Genomic DNA, 17,285 nt, shown 5'->3' on the forward strand with positions numbered 1-17,285 from the left:
TTTTTTTGTTTTTGTTTTGTTTGTTTTGTTTTGTTTTGCTTTGAGGGGGGTGTTTAAAGTTAGCGTCCCGATCCACACTCCATTCCAGTAGATGGCGGTAATGCACATCTAAAAGTTGCTTGCCAACCGCCATAAAAAAGAAGAAGAAGAAAGCCGTATTCCTACCGGAAGTACGGTTACACCTGGCGATACCTGTGGATGTGTCCATCTCTTGGTTCGTATCTAGTGGACCATATTCGCGTTTGGGTCCCGACAAGAAGACTGCATGATTGCCCGAAAACGAGGCCCGCTCGAAAAAAATGCGACAGAAGAAGTTGAGATACCGAAGAAGCTCCGGAGCAGTCACGTAGCGGCTCTGATCCTGGCTAGAGGGGGGAGCAAAGGGATCCCTCTGAAGAACATCAAGCTGCTAGCCGGGGTTCCGCTCATCGGCTGGGTGCTGAGAGCCGCAATCGACTCAGAAGAGTTCGACAGGTAGGGTTTAAAGTCCATACCGAGTCTGTACCGGACTTTAAAAGAAATAAATCAAGCTAGCTTCACTGCAGGGCCTGTCCAAGGTATAAAGCGAACAAAGCGACTGCTTGAATTCTGACAGCTTGAGAATGAGAATATCATTAACCTTAATTCAACTGTTCCAACAAAGACGCATTAAATGTGTCAATTTTCTTAAAATAAAAGTTTAGATTTAAGCAGAGTTGGCAAATTTACTCTGTAAAAGTGCAAATAATATCTTTAAAAACAATCTACTTAAGTATACTTTCAATAGGCCTCATTTTCCTGAAATGCGTTTCTAATGTATTAAAAACGCACGTCTGTTATGTTTTAAGTTATAGTTTTGTGTTTGAGCTTGGATTGTTTTCAGATAGACTTAAGCAAAGAACTTAATATAAAAGTTGCTCTTGTTTTTAAGTTCATATTTTATTAGCTTGTTTGATTTAATTGAGTCAATTAATTACTTCACCAAATACTTCTGGATGTTGGGTCACCAGAACTCTGGTTCAGTTTGAACTGAAAGAGGGGAAAAAACTCCTACAGCACAGTTTGAGAAAATATAAAATCCTTACAGATTATCATTAATGACGGATGTCCGTCTTTAAATGTATAAAACATAAATGAAACAAACTGTCAGATACCAGCTGATATCCCGTCTCTCTAACCTCGCAGATTCCTCATACGCCAACATTGTTAAGTTTCTTATCTTGCGTCCTCGAGGCAAAAATTTAATCTTTTTTTTTATAAAAAACTGAAAGGAACAGTTCCGCTCTCAGATAAAAATACAATCTGCACAGAAGGAGGACCTTTGTCCAAATGTTGGGCATGTCCTATATTGACACAGTAGATGTCAATATACAGTATTGTGTCAATATATATACAGGAGATGAGGATGTAAAGCTGTGGCTGCTGTCCTTCTGTTTTCTTCTGGTAAAATATCCTGTATTGGAGACGTCATGCCTCAGAGCTTAAAGGATTTACTGTTCAGTCAGAGAGAGGAGTTTAACAGGATCTGCGGTCCACTCCCTTTCTTCCTCCTCTTCTCTCTCTTTACCTTTCTGTCTCTCTTTCTGTCTTCATCTCGGTCTGTTTTTCTCTCCTGAGTTTATATTTTCAAACTCTATTAATAAAGCCAATTTTTTCATATAACAGAGTCACACAGATGGTGATTTTCAAGTCAAATCAAGTTTATTTTTATTTCAGCAACAAGGCAGTTTAAAGTGCTTTAAATTATAAAAACATCATATGGCACACATGCAAATGTTGCATTTTGTCAAATCATCAAGCAAATAAACATCAAAGTCTATGAGCTACAGAGAGCCAGTGTAGGGATTTAAAACTGGGTGATGTGCTCTAACGTCCTGGTTTTAGTGAGAACACCAGCAGCAGCGTTCTGGATCTGATCTGTGAAGAAACTCGCCCGGAAAGTAGCTGGAGATAGGCACCAGCAACCCTCCTGACCCCTTTAGGGACAAGGGTGACCAGAAAATGGATGGATGGATGGATGGTTAAATTAAAACTACAAACCCACCTGTCTAGAGTTGCTTTTAAGACATTGTAATGTTTGTTGTTGTTGTTTTTTTATCATATCTAGTTATTTTGTTATATAAAACACTTTCTGCTGGAATGTCCTGCAGCTATAAATAAACAACTTTTTGTTCATTTTTCAGTGTTTGGGTGTCAACAGACCACGAGGAGATTGAAAAAGTTGCAAAATCCTGGGGGGCCAAAGTCCACCGGAGGAGCGAAAAAGTCTCCAGGGACAACTCCACTTCCTTGGAGACAATCCAGGAGTTTCTAGAGGAACACCCAGGTAGGAAAAGCTCAGCTGGACACAAGTTGACCCAAACGTTGAGGATGGAAAATCACAGATGAGTTTTTCTCCTGTTTAGAGGTGACAGTGGTCTGTAACATCCAGGCTACGTCTCCGTGTCTCCATCCATCTCACATAAAAAATGCCCTGAAGAAGATCACAGAGGACGGATACGACTCCGTCTTCTCCGTGGTCCGGAGATACCAGTTCCGCTGGAAGGAGGTCGAGAAAGGAAGTGAGTTCACCAAACACCTGCTATTCCCCAGTTTGGTTGTAATTAGACTCAAATCAGGGTTCAATTGTTCTGTTCAGAACCTACAGCAGAACATGTTCGTCCTTCCTTACAGGTGATGAATGCACTGAGCCGGAGAATCTGAACCCAGCGAAGCGTCCAAGGCGTCAGGACTGGAATGGAGAACTGATTGAGAACGGTTCATTTTACTTTGCCACCAGAGACCTCATCATGAAGGAAGGACGGCTGCAGGTAGCTGCTCTGAATGTTTAGCTCTCTCTACTGACAATTTGATCCAAAGCCTCGTCTGTGCCAGAAAACTAACTAGTTTAAATTAATTCTACCAAAAAGTGGTCAGATATTGAGCCAGAATTTGACCAGAAGCTTGTCAATGACGACAAGTTTGGATCCAAGGTTTGACTTGGGGATGTTTGTTCAAGTGTTATTAGGGATCTATGTATGTATTTGAGGATGTTTGTATAATTTTGTTCTTGTTTCTCTCTAACTTTGTTTTTATTCCTCTGTTGACTATAGTCGTGAATTTGCCTCAAACCACCAAAGAGTACTTTGTCGCCGTCTAGTGGTCAGAGTTATACCTAATGGACTCTCTGCAGGGCGGTCGGGTCGCCTACTTTGAGATGGAGCCGCAGCACAGCGTGGACATCGACGTAGACATCGACTGGCCTGTGGCAGAGCAGAGAGTACTCAGGTGAATTTAAACCGACTGCTTTACAGGGGATTCATGATCCAAAATTCATATTTTGCACATTTGTATACATTTATTTAGGTTGCTACTGCTTCTAAAAACAGCCCAAATGCTTAGAAACAATCTGCCCAGATGGTTTTTGGCAATAAATTGTATTTTTGGTGTCTGGAAAATGAGCTGTTTCAAAATCCCCTGGAATGTAACATCACAAATCAGTAGGCAATGCTTGTTACCTAGCAACCCCTGCAAAGCGCAGCCTGTTACCTAGCAACCTAAGCAGAGCTTCAGAACATTTGGTCAACTGGTTTTACAACTGTACAATGGCTGCTTGAAAAGACAAGGATTTAGTTGTCGACTTACAGTGCCGGAACAATTTTAAGCTTTCCTGTTGTTTGTGCAGAAGACTCCACTTCTGCTTTTCAAAGATGTACACTTGTGTAATTGCGCATCTTTTTGCAGCCATTTTCACGTTCAAGTGTAAACGTTGAGTTGGGGGCGTGGCCAGCAGCAGCTCTGGATTTAAAGTGACAGGAGGCCCTAAAACAGAACTGATCAGACTGAAATCTCATTGTCTAAGAATTAATTTGTGCAAAAAATGTAATAAACATGTCTTTCCTAGCTCATACCTATCTTATCCTGTTCAAGGAAGCATAATAAGTTACCTTTTACTCTTAAAAAGAAAACTAAAATATTTCAGATTCTTGAAATTTCACCTTTGAACCTTTTATTTTAATTTCTAACTTTGTTTAATATTAATATTTTGTTCGTCTGGACATCCTGCTAAACTTTATGTTTATGTTTGGGTTCTCTGCTTCTCCCAACAGATACGGTTACTTTGGCCAGGGAGTGTCTCTGATGTTCTGTGAAGTTTCTGGATGTTTGACCGACGGAAGGGTCCACTTGTCTGGGGCCCTGGACGAGCCTGACGCAGCCTCTGCTAAGGGCTCCGTCCACAGCAGAGACACAGAAGGACTCAGTGTCTCCATCCACAGCAGAGACATAGCAGGACTCAGGAAGCTGCAGAAAGACGATGTGGAGGTCAGATCTGTTGCCTTTATCAACGTCAAAGGAGAAACTTTGACCAGTATGTTGTAACACATTACACCTCCTGTCCTCCAGGTGGTGCTGGTGATCTCCAAGGAAGATGTTGTGCTCCGACAGATGCGTTATAAACTGAAGATCATGACGGGCTGTGAAGTGATGGTAGTCGGAGAGGATCCACTGAAAGATGTGCAGTCGATGGTGAAGAAGAAGAAGCTGGACTGGAAGGATGTGGCTTACATGGGTAAAAATCTGGACATTTTAAACTTTTTTTGACTTTTGTCTGGTTGATGTTTTCAAAGATACTTAAATTTTCAAGAGATTTTGTAGAAAATGAATGTTATAGCTTATAGTCATCAAAAGAGCTACTGGTGATAAGATTAAGGAAATTTGGTTATATTGATGTAAATAGATTGAAAACTGTAGGACAGATGTGTCAAGCCGAGGCTCGCGTTCATATACAGTTTGTTTTTTTCTTTCTTTTTTTTTTTCTCCAAAGAGTTTTTCCGGCACTAGTGGCTCGTATTTTTGCAATCAATCAATCAATTCATCAGTAGGCAGACAAGAGGGCGAGGAGAGGGGGGAAGACATGCGGCAAAGGTCGTCAGGACCAGGTGTTGAACCAGTGACGTCCGCGTCGAGGACTAAGGCCTCCAAACGCGGGGCGTGCTTACCCCCTGCGCCACCACAGCACCCCCCATATTTTAACTGTTTGTAGCAAAATTTATTAATAAGGAGTTGCTGTGGTGGTACAGGGGCAAAGCAGGACCCACATATTGAGGCCTTAGTCCTTGTGGCAGTGGTCGCAGGTTCGATTCCCGGCCTGGCGACATTTACTGCATGTCTTCCCCCTCTCTCACTAACCTGTTTCCTGTCAAGCTACTTTTAAATAAAGGCCACTAGAGTCAACAAAACCTTTAAAAAAACAATAATAAAATATTTATTAGTAAAACTACCCAGAAACTTTCAGCCCTTAATCTTGATGTTGTCCAAAATAAAAATTAGTTTTATATCCCTGCTTTTTTGGTGTTAGTGGGTAGACTGGGTTTCCTCCAGTGTATTATAAGCCTGATGGCCCGCCAGGCTTCACTTGCCCCCCCACCAGGCTAAGTGTTGCTTGTTTTTGTTTTTAGATAAAAAGTTTCCTAATTTAAAAAAAAAAATTTTTTTTTTTTTTAATATAAGCCGGACTGCAAAAGTTTCTGTTGCTTTGAGCGTTTCACTGGCAGAGCAGAATTATTCCTTAAAGATTTATAGTTGATGCATTTAAATGGTCACAAACCCATGGTCCAATCACAGAGATGGCGCCTCTGCGTTTTGCTTCACACAATGTTGCTGCTTGATATCTGACGTTTGCCTCCTTTCACTCAAACTGAACAGCGGCTGACCTGCACTGATAAAGTTTATGTATTTGTTCTCAGTTGGTCGGTTTGTTTGTGGTTAAGCCGTTCAACTGGAGAAGTTTTCACACTCGCCTCGTAGTCACGCAGCACGCTGGTTTTATTTTATCATTATTTTTATAGTTACACATCCATCAAACCATACCAAATGCTTTGTGCACTTAGTCAGCCAGAGTTAATGCGCTTGGCCGCGTGGAGATAAAAAAAATCTCGTCCCATAAAGTTCGGACAATCTGAACGGTTTCTGTGGCGCTTAATAAAAACTCAATAGACAGCAAATGGAAGAGCTACTAAAGCCACATAAATTAAATCTCCCGTTTGTCCCTCTGTATCCAGCTGCAGCTTTAACTCATAATGCAGGGCCGGTCCAAGGTTGCATGAGGCCATGAGCAGAATTTGAGCATTTTAATGCATTTATAATGTTTTAAGCCATTTTAAATTAGTTTAAACAGACAGAACTTAGGAAATCTGTGAAGTGAGCCTCCTAATGGCCGTCCTGTTGGTGGAGCAGTAAAGTAAATATTTACCTGCGTTTTCCCTCCCAGGCTGCGAAGCAGCATCCGCCAGCTGTCTGCAGCTGGCAGGTCTGAGCGCGGCGCCAACGGACGCCCAGCCCGACGCCATCGGAGCCGGCAAGTTTGCCTGCAAACAAGGCGGCGGCGCGGGCGCTGTGCGGGAGTTCGCCGAACACGTCCTGCTCCAGAAGCAGCAGGCCAGACTCCAGATGAAGCAGGACCTGATCGACCGCAACTGCTTCTGATGTCAGAACCTGGATTAAGATGCGACACGTTTTGTGTGAAGCACTTGGGAAAGTCATTAAAAACCATTGTTTTCTTGTTTCTGCACGTCTTTGTTCAGTTTACTCGTTTGATTGTTGTTCTAAATCTGGGGGCTGGTTGTCATAAAACATTCAGAGGCAATCACCTCACCCCTCACAGACCGTACACAGCTGTGTGTACAATATCTTTTGACACAAAAGATTTTTTTTCTCCACAATTTTGCTAATAGTAAAGAGGGTTAGATACTAAATCAATAACTATTCTTTAATTTTTTTTATTTAAAGGAAAATTTCAAGGTACTCAGTGCGTCCAGCTGTTCAGCTGCAGCTGCAACAATCCAGACTCTCAGCCACTTGTGTGAAATTTAGAATCACACAGAAAATCTCCTAAAGGGAATCAAACTTAAAACTCTGAACTAAGAACTTCTGATTACATAATAGCAATTAACCATATCTGCCATGGTAAATTATTACTGATAACTATTGTCAGGAGTCCCTGACATTAATATGATCAGAAAGACACTTGAATAAATCCTTTTGCTGGTTTTCACAGGAACATATTAGATCTGAAGTTCTTCCACTATTTCATAACATTTCATTGTGTTTGTTGTACATTCGGCTAATAAACTCTTGCAGATAGCACTGATTATGTTTGGGTTTGCTTTGCTGCTTTAACTCTGTCCTGATGATCGGTCTGATTTAACCCTAGGACATTATCATGTCATATAATGTCCTAATATATATGGACATTATATATTAGGACATTAGGTCTATATTATACATACCTAATACGGTATATATAATATATATACCGTATTAGGTATATATATTATATATACCGTAATATATACGGTATATATATTATATATACCGTATATATTACGGTATATATAATATATATACCGTATATATTACGGTATATATAATATATATACCGTATTAGGACATGATCAAAAGAAACTGCAGCAATCTTTTCTTTTCAGTAAGCAAATAGTCTACCCTAATATGTGACAACCTATGGTGTTAAGAGGTAAGTATGTAATTTGCAGTATGTGAAATTACCTTTTTTCATTGACATAAGTGGGACTAAGCCTAAGAACAAAAGAAAAAACAAACCGAGTGACATCAAAGTCTTTGTCTTTATTATTGATAGTAAGCCAAAATGTAATCAAGTGAGAAAATATAAAAACTACATCCAGTACATAGAAGGAGGGATAGGTGACACATATTCGATTTTTGATTGCAATATTTTGTGTAATTTAGTAAAGTTACATTAAAAGACATAATAAAAGTTTTTAAATATTCATTTCAGTTTTTTGGCAATAGGATTGTAGGCATTTGTTTGTCACTCTTAGGACTACCCAGTTATAAAAAGACTTCAGTATATAATACAAGTTACATTAGGTACTGCCATTATGCAACAGTCTGTGAAATTCTTAAGAAACTTAAAAGTCAAGATGGAATCACTTCCACACACAAGCTCACAGCTGCTTCAGACTTTCTATGTGTCATAACAGACCAGCATGGATCACATTCACATGGTCAATATGTGGTCATAATTTTCCTGTTTGATTCATACTAATTTAGACCTGAGTCCAGTGACAGAACAACATGATGCTGAATCCTTCTCTCTGCAGTGTTTTAGTGAATTTGGTGTTGAAGGTGTAGATGTGGATCAGTGTGTCTGAAGACACTGAAAAAATTTTTATATTTATTGTGATAGTTTAGTCAAGATGAATGATGACAATAACTAAAACTTGGGAGCTTAAAGTGAACACAAAGACATCCAAGAACCTGTCTTGTTCTCAAATCCAAATCCAGGATAAAGAGGTTCAGTGAATTTGGTCTTGGCGGTGTAGATGTGGATCAGTGTATCTGAAGAGATTCTGTAGAAAGACAGAGTCCCAGCAGGACAGTCCACATACACCCCTACTCTACCAGAGGGAGAGGAGGAGTGGGAAGAGACGGGGATGAAAGCTTTTCTTCCATTGTGCCAAACAGTGTAACCATCATCAGAGCAGACTAGACCCCAGGATTTATCATTCAATCCAAACCAGGAATCGTTATTGACCCCTTTTCTATTGATTCCCCTGTAACTCACTGATACATAGACTTTCCCACCCCACTCAACCTCCCAGTAACAGCGACCAGTCAGACCATCAGTACACAGCAGCTGATAGAGATCAAATCTGTCTGGATGATCAGGATACGGCTGCTTCTCGTTCTCCACAAATGTCACCTTCCTGTTTTCATCAGACAGTCTGAGGAATCTGTTCACAGTGTTTAGGTCGACTGTTAGTGGACAGGAATCTGAAGGACAGAATAAACACAATGCAGTTACTGATGTATAATTTTCTGAATTCACTGTCACAAAGATGAACATCCACAAATGAGACAATCTGCTATGAATCAAAAATCCACTTACACTTCCTCAGACCTGGAGTCAACCATCTTTCTCCTCCAGGCTCCATGCTGTAAGAAGGTGTTTTGATGGTATAAGTATTTATCAAGATGTAAATATGGACAACCCAATTTAGATCTCATTGAGTTTTTCTAAGAGTTTTTCAGTCCATCTGTGGCTGCGTTTCTGTCACTATGTATAATATTTTCCTAGTTTTGTTCAGAGTTGACAGTTTATTTGTCCCTCCTCCATTTTTGTGTTATTGCTCTTATTTACTGATCTAAACTAGCATTTCTTGGTCTGGGACTAGTTGAGGGATCTGGGTTTACCTACCTACACTTATATTCACATTGATTTATCCAGATCCCCCTCTCCCTTCCCAAGTATTATTGTTCCTCAATAATCCTGAATACATAATCCTGAGTATCACTGTGTGGCTGCAGAAAATATTTCCTTACTTGAGAGACTCCAGCCTGAAGCTTGGATTCTTCAGTATGGCTGCTACACTCTCCATTCCTGCCTCTCTAGGATTATTGTAGCTGAGGTCCAGTTCCTTCAGGTGAGACGGGTTCATAGTCAGAGCTGAGGCCAGAGCAGCACATCCTTCATCTGTGATCAGGCAGCCTGAAAGCCTGCAGACACAAACACACAACATTGTTGGAACACTCACCTATTTTCTGAATGTAAAGCACATTTTATAACTTGTTTTCAACAGGAATAATTAGATTACATGCTAAGAAAGGTAGAGCGTGTCTGTTAAACAACAGTCTGCAGAAGACTGTGTGTCTGTCCATATTGTCAGTTGAAGATGTTTACTACAACTTTGCCTGTTTGGAGTCACCATTTAAACGTAGACACAGACATAGACTTAGACACAGACAATGTCTAAACCAGTGAGACTTTGAGGCAGAAAAAATTAACAGAGTTGGCCTGACCCAAAACAATTGTGGTTGTCTGAACTGCTCCAGGTGGCTACATCACTCCACTGAGTGGCCTGAGCAGCGACTCGCTAATTTATTGACATCATGTTTTCATGGTGTCAATATGTTGCTTTTCACATGCAGATGTACTTCATGTAACCCCTCTCTCTGTCCAATATGTGTTTCCCTCATTTACCCTCATGTAATTATTTATTCTCAACTAACCAAAGGCCATCTCCCTTGAAGGCTGCAGCCTCTGGCACCATAACTTATGGTGTGTTTGTCTTTTGTTGTTCTTTGGATCGGTTGTACTGAAATGAATTTCATTCTGCTTCTAGATTATTTGGCTGACTTTTTAAACTTTCTGATAAATAAAGTTCAACATCTGTTTTGAAGTTTTTCTGACTGAAAAGTTTTTCAAGTAATTAGACATTATATTCATGCTCTTATTTTGAAAAGGGTGAAGACTGTTTAGGGAGCTGTTCCATTTTCTCTCTTCACGTTCTCCACTTATGATGTGGTGCACCAAATATTTATTCTGTACTCAAATGCATCTATGTAGTTCTACATTAAACACTAAAATCTACTGATATCCTGCATGCTTTGATGTGGTAAATTGGGCAAAATCAGCAACAGAGTTAGTATTAATCCACAATCATAAAAGTGTAACAATGAGTGAAATGTCTGTTCCAAAGAATCACATCTTGAAATAGAGATAGATGAGTAGTGAAAATTTTGACTCTAATCAGTGACATGCAATAGTAGCACATGTTGGGACATTGTTTGGTTATTATCACCATCATTCAATTTATCAAATTAGGATTAGAGTTAGCACAACAGTTAGTCAGCAATGCCTACTACTAGAAGCAGGTTTTCCTAAATAATTTCTGTATTTGAATGAGGTGTTCTGGAGCAGAAATACATCTAAAATATGAAGGGTTGTTATCCCTGATGAAGTGGATTGAGAACATTTGCTCAAGCGGTTTAGCAATTCTTTCCAGAAAACTGAAAACATGTTTTAGACTGTTCATAAATTTGGTAAATATGATCACAATAGAAGAATTTAATTGAATCTCACCTCAGAATTTTGAGTTCACAGTTAGGACTCATCAGTCCCTCACAGAGCAGCTTCACTCCTGAATCTGTCAGGTCGTTGTTACTCAGGTCCAGATCTCTGAGACTAGAGGATGTTGAGCTGAGCAATGAGGACAGAGCTTCACAGCTTCTCTCTGAGAGGTTACAGCCACTCAGTCTGAAAGGACAGAAGTATTGCCAAGTAATTATCTGATTGTTTTATTAGTTACATATTTTATGAAATCTTCTACATATTTACTTACATAACTTCACTAATGATTTTGACCATTGGCAGCAGCCTCAGTAAAGCATTCTCTGAAGCAGAGTATTTCTTCAGGTCAAATATCTCCAGATCTTTCTCTGATGAAAGTAGGATGAAGTTCAGAGCTGACCACTGAGCAGGAGACAGCTGGTGTGCTGAAAGACTTCCTGTTTGTAGAGATTGTTGGATTTCCTCCACTAGAGACTGATCATTTAGTTCATTCAGACAGTGGAACAGATTGATGCTTTTTTCAACACATAGATCATTATTCATCTTCTCCTTGATGTACCGGGCTGTGTCTTTGTTAGTTCCTAAACTTTCTTCTGTCTGTTTTACAAGACCTCCTAAGTGTCGCCTATTGTTCTCCAGTGAAAGACCAAGTAGAAAGCGGAGGAACAAGTCCAGGTGTCCGTCTGGACTCTCAAGGGCCATGTCCACAGCACTCTTGTACATTTCTGTCTCTGGAGATTCATGGTTTCTTTTTTCCAATTCCTTGGATTTCATTTTACCTTTTGCCAGCAGATTGATTCCTGATTTGATGAAGGTCAGGTGAACATGAAGAGCAGCCAGAAACTCCTGAACACTCAGATGGACAAAGCAGAACACTTTGATCTGGTACAGCCCTCTCTCTTCTCTGAAGATCTGTGTGATCACTCCTGAACACACTGAAGCTGCTCTGATATCAATGCCACACTCTGCCAGGTCTGATTCATAAAATATCAGGTTTCCTTTCATCAGCTGTTCAAAAGCCAGTTTTCCCAGAGACTCGATCATCTTCTGGCTCTCTGTGCTCCAGATTGAATCTGTCTCAGCTCCTCCATCATACTTGATGACCTTCAGTTTGTTCTGCACCACCAGGAAGTGGATGTACATCTCTGTCAGGGTCTTTGGCAGCTCTTCATCTTTCTTGTTCAACAGGTCTTCCACAACTTTAGCAGTGATCCAGCAGAAGATTGGGATGTGGCACATGATGTGGAGGGTTCTTGATTTCTTTATGTGGTAGATTACCATTCTGGCCTGCTTCTTATATTTAAATCTTTTTGTGAAGTACTCATCTTTCTGTGGGTCAGTGAATCCTCTAATCTCTGTCATCTTGCCAACAAACTCAGGAGGGATCCGATTGGCTGCTGCAGGTCGTGTGGTTATCCAGAGGTGAGCTTTGGGAAGCAGGTTCCCCCTGATGAGGTTTGTCAGAAGAACATCTACTGAGGTGGACTTTCTTACATCCATCAGGATCTCATTGTTGTGGAAGTCCAGTGGAAGTCGGCTCTCATCCAAACCATCAAAGATGAACACAACCTTTAACCCTTCAAATTTTAATATTCCTTTGGTTTCACTAAAAAAGTGGTGAATCAGCTCCACCAAGCTGAATTGTTCTTTTAACAGATTCAGCTCTCTGAATGTGAATGGAAACGTGAACTGGATGTCCTGGTTAGTTTGGTCTTCTGCCCAGTCCAGAGTGAACTTCTGTGTTAGGACTGTTTTCCCAATGCCAGCCACTCCAGTTGTCATCACTGTTTTTATTGGTTCTTCTCTTTCAGGGGAGGGTTTAAATATGTCTTCATGTCTAATTGTTTTTTCTGGTCTGTCTGGTTTCCAGGACACTGTTTCAATCTGTCTGACCTCATGTTCATTATTGACCTCTTCAGAGTTTCCTTCTGTGATGTAGAGCTCTGTGTAGATCTGATTTAGAAATGTTTGACTTCCTGATTTAGCAATTCCTTCAAACACGAACTGGAGCTTCTTCTTCAGGTTAGACTTTAGTGTTTGTTGACATGTGATGAATGACTCTAAAAGGTAACATAGAAAAAATATATAATTTAAGAGTTATTTAGTGCTTTTCTTTAATGCATCATACTTAAAAAGCATTTGTCCTTGACACTGAGTTCAAGAAAAATAATCTGCAAATACCAAAAGTATTATTCATAAAATATGATTAATTTCCCTACCGCACATTGTTGCAGACAAACAAAAAGCACTCTAAAGTATCAGCTAGCCTAGTTTTTAGATGTATGACAGTCAGATCATACATCATCCCTGATTTTGACTCAAGTAAGAGATTTTGTCTTGGCAGAGATAAATTAGCTTAGGACACACTATTTTAATTTTGTTTTATTGTGTATTTTGTGATGTATTTGCATTGTTGACACTTAAAACTATTCCAGGCTGTTATCCATAAGCAAAAACTTCACTGAAATTTTTGGTTATTATTTTCCTGATGATCAAGTTCTGCCCTGAGATGGTTATTTTGATCTAAATTGCTAGTGTTAATAATTGTCCTAACCCATAGTTTATAGTAATCAACAGCTAACCCAGGCCTTAGCAGTTAAAGATAAATTTTTACAACTGCATACGAATACTTGTTGTCACAGTAAAGTGCTTGACAGAAACAGTGTTCATATCCAACTGTTTATTCTATGACACCAAGCTAAAAAGACACGACAAGCACCTCACATTTTGCAGAGTGCCTGACAGAAGAGATTAGAAAATATAATTTTTTTTTATAAAATCCACTATGTCAAAATAAATACTTCTAAGGCTAATTAATCTTTGAAGCAAATTAAAACTGGTGTCAACTACCACAAGTATTCTCAAAGAATCAGTGTTTCTTCAAGCATTTTAAAAACATTGGTAAATTTATTAGTTCTGTAGAAAAATAAAATAACTCTCTTACTGCTCTGCAGAAGGTCAGCTAGGTCATCCAGATTCATCATTCTCAAGAAGTCAACAGTGATCTTTAAAAATGCCTCTCTACTGCTCCTGTTGCTCTGCTTTTCATCCTTATTTCCAGACACCCCCTCATCCTCTTCCAGACTCTCAGAAAATTCAGGATAATCTGAACACAAGACCTTTTGCATGTCCTTCAGCTCGTCCTTCACAAACATCACAATATTTTTCTCCAGTTCCTGAAACAAAATAAGATATAAATAACCCATCTGATAAAATCTGATCTATAAATCAGGTGATCTATAAAGTGCATCACAGAACTAACAAAATAAATGAAAATGTCGTATCTATGGTATACAGACCATAAATATGGAGCCCAGCTGCATTTGATGCTCATGGGGAGGTTGACCAACTTCAGAGGTCTGGTCAAGTCTAAGGAGAAATCACTGAGAATTAGCTTCCAAAAAATCCAGGACAAACTGAGTAGAAGTCACTAACAGCTATATATGCTCATGAGTGGTCCATAAGACAACTGTCATGTAGTTAACTGTGTTTAGCAGTTTAGTCAACAGATGTATTTACATTGAATTTCTTAAGATGTTACATAAGAGAAACAAAACAGTACTTTCAAACATGGAAACTCCCAAGGGTAATAAGTGGCTAATTAGCCTGATGCCATGTGGCTACACAAGAAACTTTCAGCTGACATGTTTCTGACAGGACTTCAGTTGTTTTTAAATATTTCTGTGTGCCAGTTGTGCAGTCGGTACATAGAAATATTAAAATGGTGGATGGTCTTCTGGAAGGAGTTTCTAAACACATATAAATATATAAAATTGAGCTGCACAACATATATCTGAAATATATTGTCATCATAATATCAGGGTGTGTGCAATATTGATTTATCAAAAGACAGTTTTGAGAACAATAATTGTTGGTTAATATATTCCAATTATATTCCAATTGTTAGGAACGTGCATTTTCAATTCTAAATTAATATTTAGTCTGGAAAGAGTCCCACGGCAGCAGATGCTCACATTGAGCATGAATATTAATTTATTACAACATACAGTACAGACCAAAAGTTCAATTGAATTCAATTGAATTCAATTGAATTCAATTGAATTCAATTAGAAAGTGTGTCCAAACTTTTGGTCTGTACTGTATATGTTTTTCATGAAACCCTATGAAGGAACTTTGTGGGGGAACCTTTGGACATAGAACATTTATTTTTCATTTGTTTTATCTTCCACATCCTTTGAACTCTGAGATGGTTTTGTGGTGATTAATTTGCAAGACATTGGTTTGATAATAAAATACAATTATATAATTTTCCACTTCTAAGAACAAGAATTTTGAAAGAACATGAGACAATTTACATGAAGTTCACCTCTTTGCATCTGAAGGTTGGTCGGGATTAAAACGAATAAAGGCATCTTTTGAGTGGCTGCTCTTGAAGGACAGACAGCTTGGTCCGGGTTCTGGTTTCTGTTGTTTCCTGTGGATGAGAATGTAAATACCAGTCTGATACCCGTCACATTTCCTGTCAGAAACAAACTTCTTGAGATAATTAATATAATTACTAATTATAACTATAATTTTAATTTTAATCTTCCTGAGGTAAAATAGTAGTGACCACACACCATTTTCCATATAAACAAAGTAATGCATGTAATGTCTGTGATTCTCACAGACATGAAGAGATACGACGTCTCACCTCTTGTCCTCTTGTTCCTTGCATAAAGTCGTTTCCGAGCAAGGAACTTCCTCTTCTCTGTCATCAGATGCCTCCATGTTTTCAAATTCACGTCAACATCAACTTAGCCATACATTCTACCTCAAACACAGAAAAACACAGATCTGTCAGCTGGACAAAGCAGGCAGCACTGTGAGGATCATATTCTTTTGTTTTCTCCAGTGCATTTAACACAATTCAGCCTATTCTTCATTCAATAAAATTAAGTAGTCATAACATTTCCTAAAGTAAGAGTAGCAAAACTACTTTAAAATGTTACTCAAGTGAAAATAATAAGTGGTGTAAAACTATATTTTTCCACTAATGTACAATTTTAAAAGCAGTGTTTCTATATCGGTAGTTGTACAACACAGCCAACAACAAATAAATTAGAAAAATGGCCTTGAAAAATTGTGAAAGGAAATAATGAATAAAGTCTTTAACCATTCTCCTAACCATTTGCTTTCATTTTGTAATGGACTCATCAGTTTGTGTCTTCATTCAACATTGTGTGATGGAAACATTCAAACAATAGCAATGGAATATAGAAGATGGCTGATATCACATTTGCTGTAGGTCATTAATGACAGAGAGTTTTCTATGGAGGTATTTTTGGTGCAAAAACATTTGTGCTTCGTAAATGAAGCTGAAGTCAGAGAGAAAATATTTATAGAAGTTTTGTATTTATAGACTTTTTTCAGTCACTTCAAAAATACTTTATTAACCCCAAAGGGAAATTAAATAATCATTATTATTATATCTAAAAGAATTTACTGGCACCATGATCTCATTTCCACTAGAAATGTCCATCAAAGTAGCTTCACAAAAAGTTGAAGCTCAAAGTAAGTTTGAGAATTTTAAAGGAAATACTTCCATGAATAATACAATATCAAACTACTCTTCTAAAATATTAATTTACTTTAGTGTCAATAAATAAAACAATTGTTTTTGTTCTGCATGAAGCAGCCGATACAAAATTCAAACTGACTTTAATTTCCTGCTTGGTTTAAATGAGCGTAAATTACTGGAATAAAGTTAATTACAAAAAAATAAACTTGTAAAAGACGAGATCAGCTCATAAAATAGGAATTAAATTTAATAAATAAAATTAATAAAATAAAATTTGTCTTACCTTAGACCTTCCTGCACCACAAGAAAATGAAATGAGAAAAAGCAAAATCTAAACACTTAGATTCCACCTGAAGTGCTGAGTTGGTGACAGTCTACTCCTCCCTCCTCCCTCTTAGGGAGGAGTTTTATTCAGTATTGTTTATGGTTTCTAAGTGGACCAGAACCTGCAAAATGATAGTGCAGGTTGGTGTTCCAGTCCGTTTAACACAACGGCTCAACAGGTGTCACAGCAAGTTGTGTTAAATGTACTGGAGAAGTCAAAGTACATGATCCTCACTGTGCTGCTGCTTTGTCCAGATGACATGTCGAAGAGCCTTTAACTCCAACTCCACAGCATTTGCAACTTGCAGGGGGTCTTAATATGTTCTTGTCTGCTAACTCAGGTGGGCCGACAGGAGTCTCTCCAGGACTTTCATGATGTGGGACGTCAGGGCAACAGGTCTACAGTCGTTGATGACTGATGGGAGAGTTTTCTTTGGTACCAGAACAACCGACTCCTGTTCTAGAGAAATTTTGAGGCAGCTACAGAGATGGCCCAAGGTATAAGCAAGCAAAGCCTCTGCTTAGAACACAAATGCTTAAATTTAGTGGTGGTAATGTTCTGAATAGAATGAGGGCCCCTCATCAAATTCT

The 17,285-nt window shown here is 38.8% G+C and overlaps 2 protein-coding genes across 2 annotated transcripts; one reads left to right on the top strand and one right to left on the bottom strand.

The window, feature by feature from the left end:
- The first annotated feature begins 126 nt into the window (after nucleotides 1-126).
- LOC122820265 (N-acylneuraminate cytidylyltransferase-like) lies at nucleotides 127-7,109 on the top strand. Its single transcript, XM_044097525.1, has 8 exons — nucleotides 127-474; nucleotides 2,163-2,305; nucleotides 2,385-2,540; nucleotides 2,653-2,789; nucleotides 3,152-3,246; nucleotides 4,068-4,281; nucleotides 4,363-4,528; nucleotides 6,230-7,109. The coding sequence occupies exons 1-8, from the start codon at nucleotides 266-268 to the stop codon at nucleotides 6,442-6,444; spliced, it is 1,335 nt and encodes a 444-aa protein (XP_043953460.1). The 5' UTR covers nucleotides 127-265; the 3' UTR covers nucleotides 6,445-7,109.
- A 473-nt stretch (nucleotides 7,110-7,582) lies between these two features.
- On the bottom strand, nucleotides 7,583-16,758 carry LOC122820261 (NLR family CARD domain-containing protein 3-like). Its single transcript, XM_044097521.1, has 10 exons — nucleotides 16,654-16,758; nucleotides 15,504-15,619; nucleotides 15,177-15,284; nucleotides 14,149-14,218; nucleotides 13,794-14,025; nucleotides 11,121-12,909; nucleotides 10,862-11,035; nucleotides 9,322-9,495; nucleotides 8,888-8,934; nucleotides 7,583-8,772 (listed from the first exon to the last, which is right to left on the bottom strand). Exons 2-10 carry the CDS (start codon nucleotides 15,578-15,580, stop codon nucleotides 8,228-8,230), a joined length of 3,216 nt encoding a protein of 1,071 aa, XP_043953456.1. The 5' UTR covers nucleotides 15,581-15,619; nucleotides 16,654-16,758; the 3' UTR covers nucleotides 7,583-8,227.
- Nucleotides 16,759-17,285: the final 527 nt, after the last annotated feature.

This window comes from Gambusia affinis, linkage group LG18 (assembly GCF_019740435.1).
Source record: "Gambusia affinis linkage group LG18, SWU_Gaff_1.0, whole genome shotgun sequence".
NCBI classification, from domain to species: domain Eukaryota; kingdom Metazoa; phylum Chordata; class Actinopteri; order Cyprinodontiformes; family Poeciliidae; genus Gambusia; species Gambusia affinis.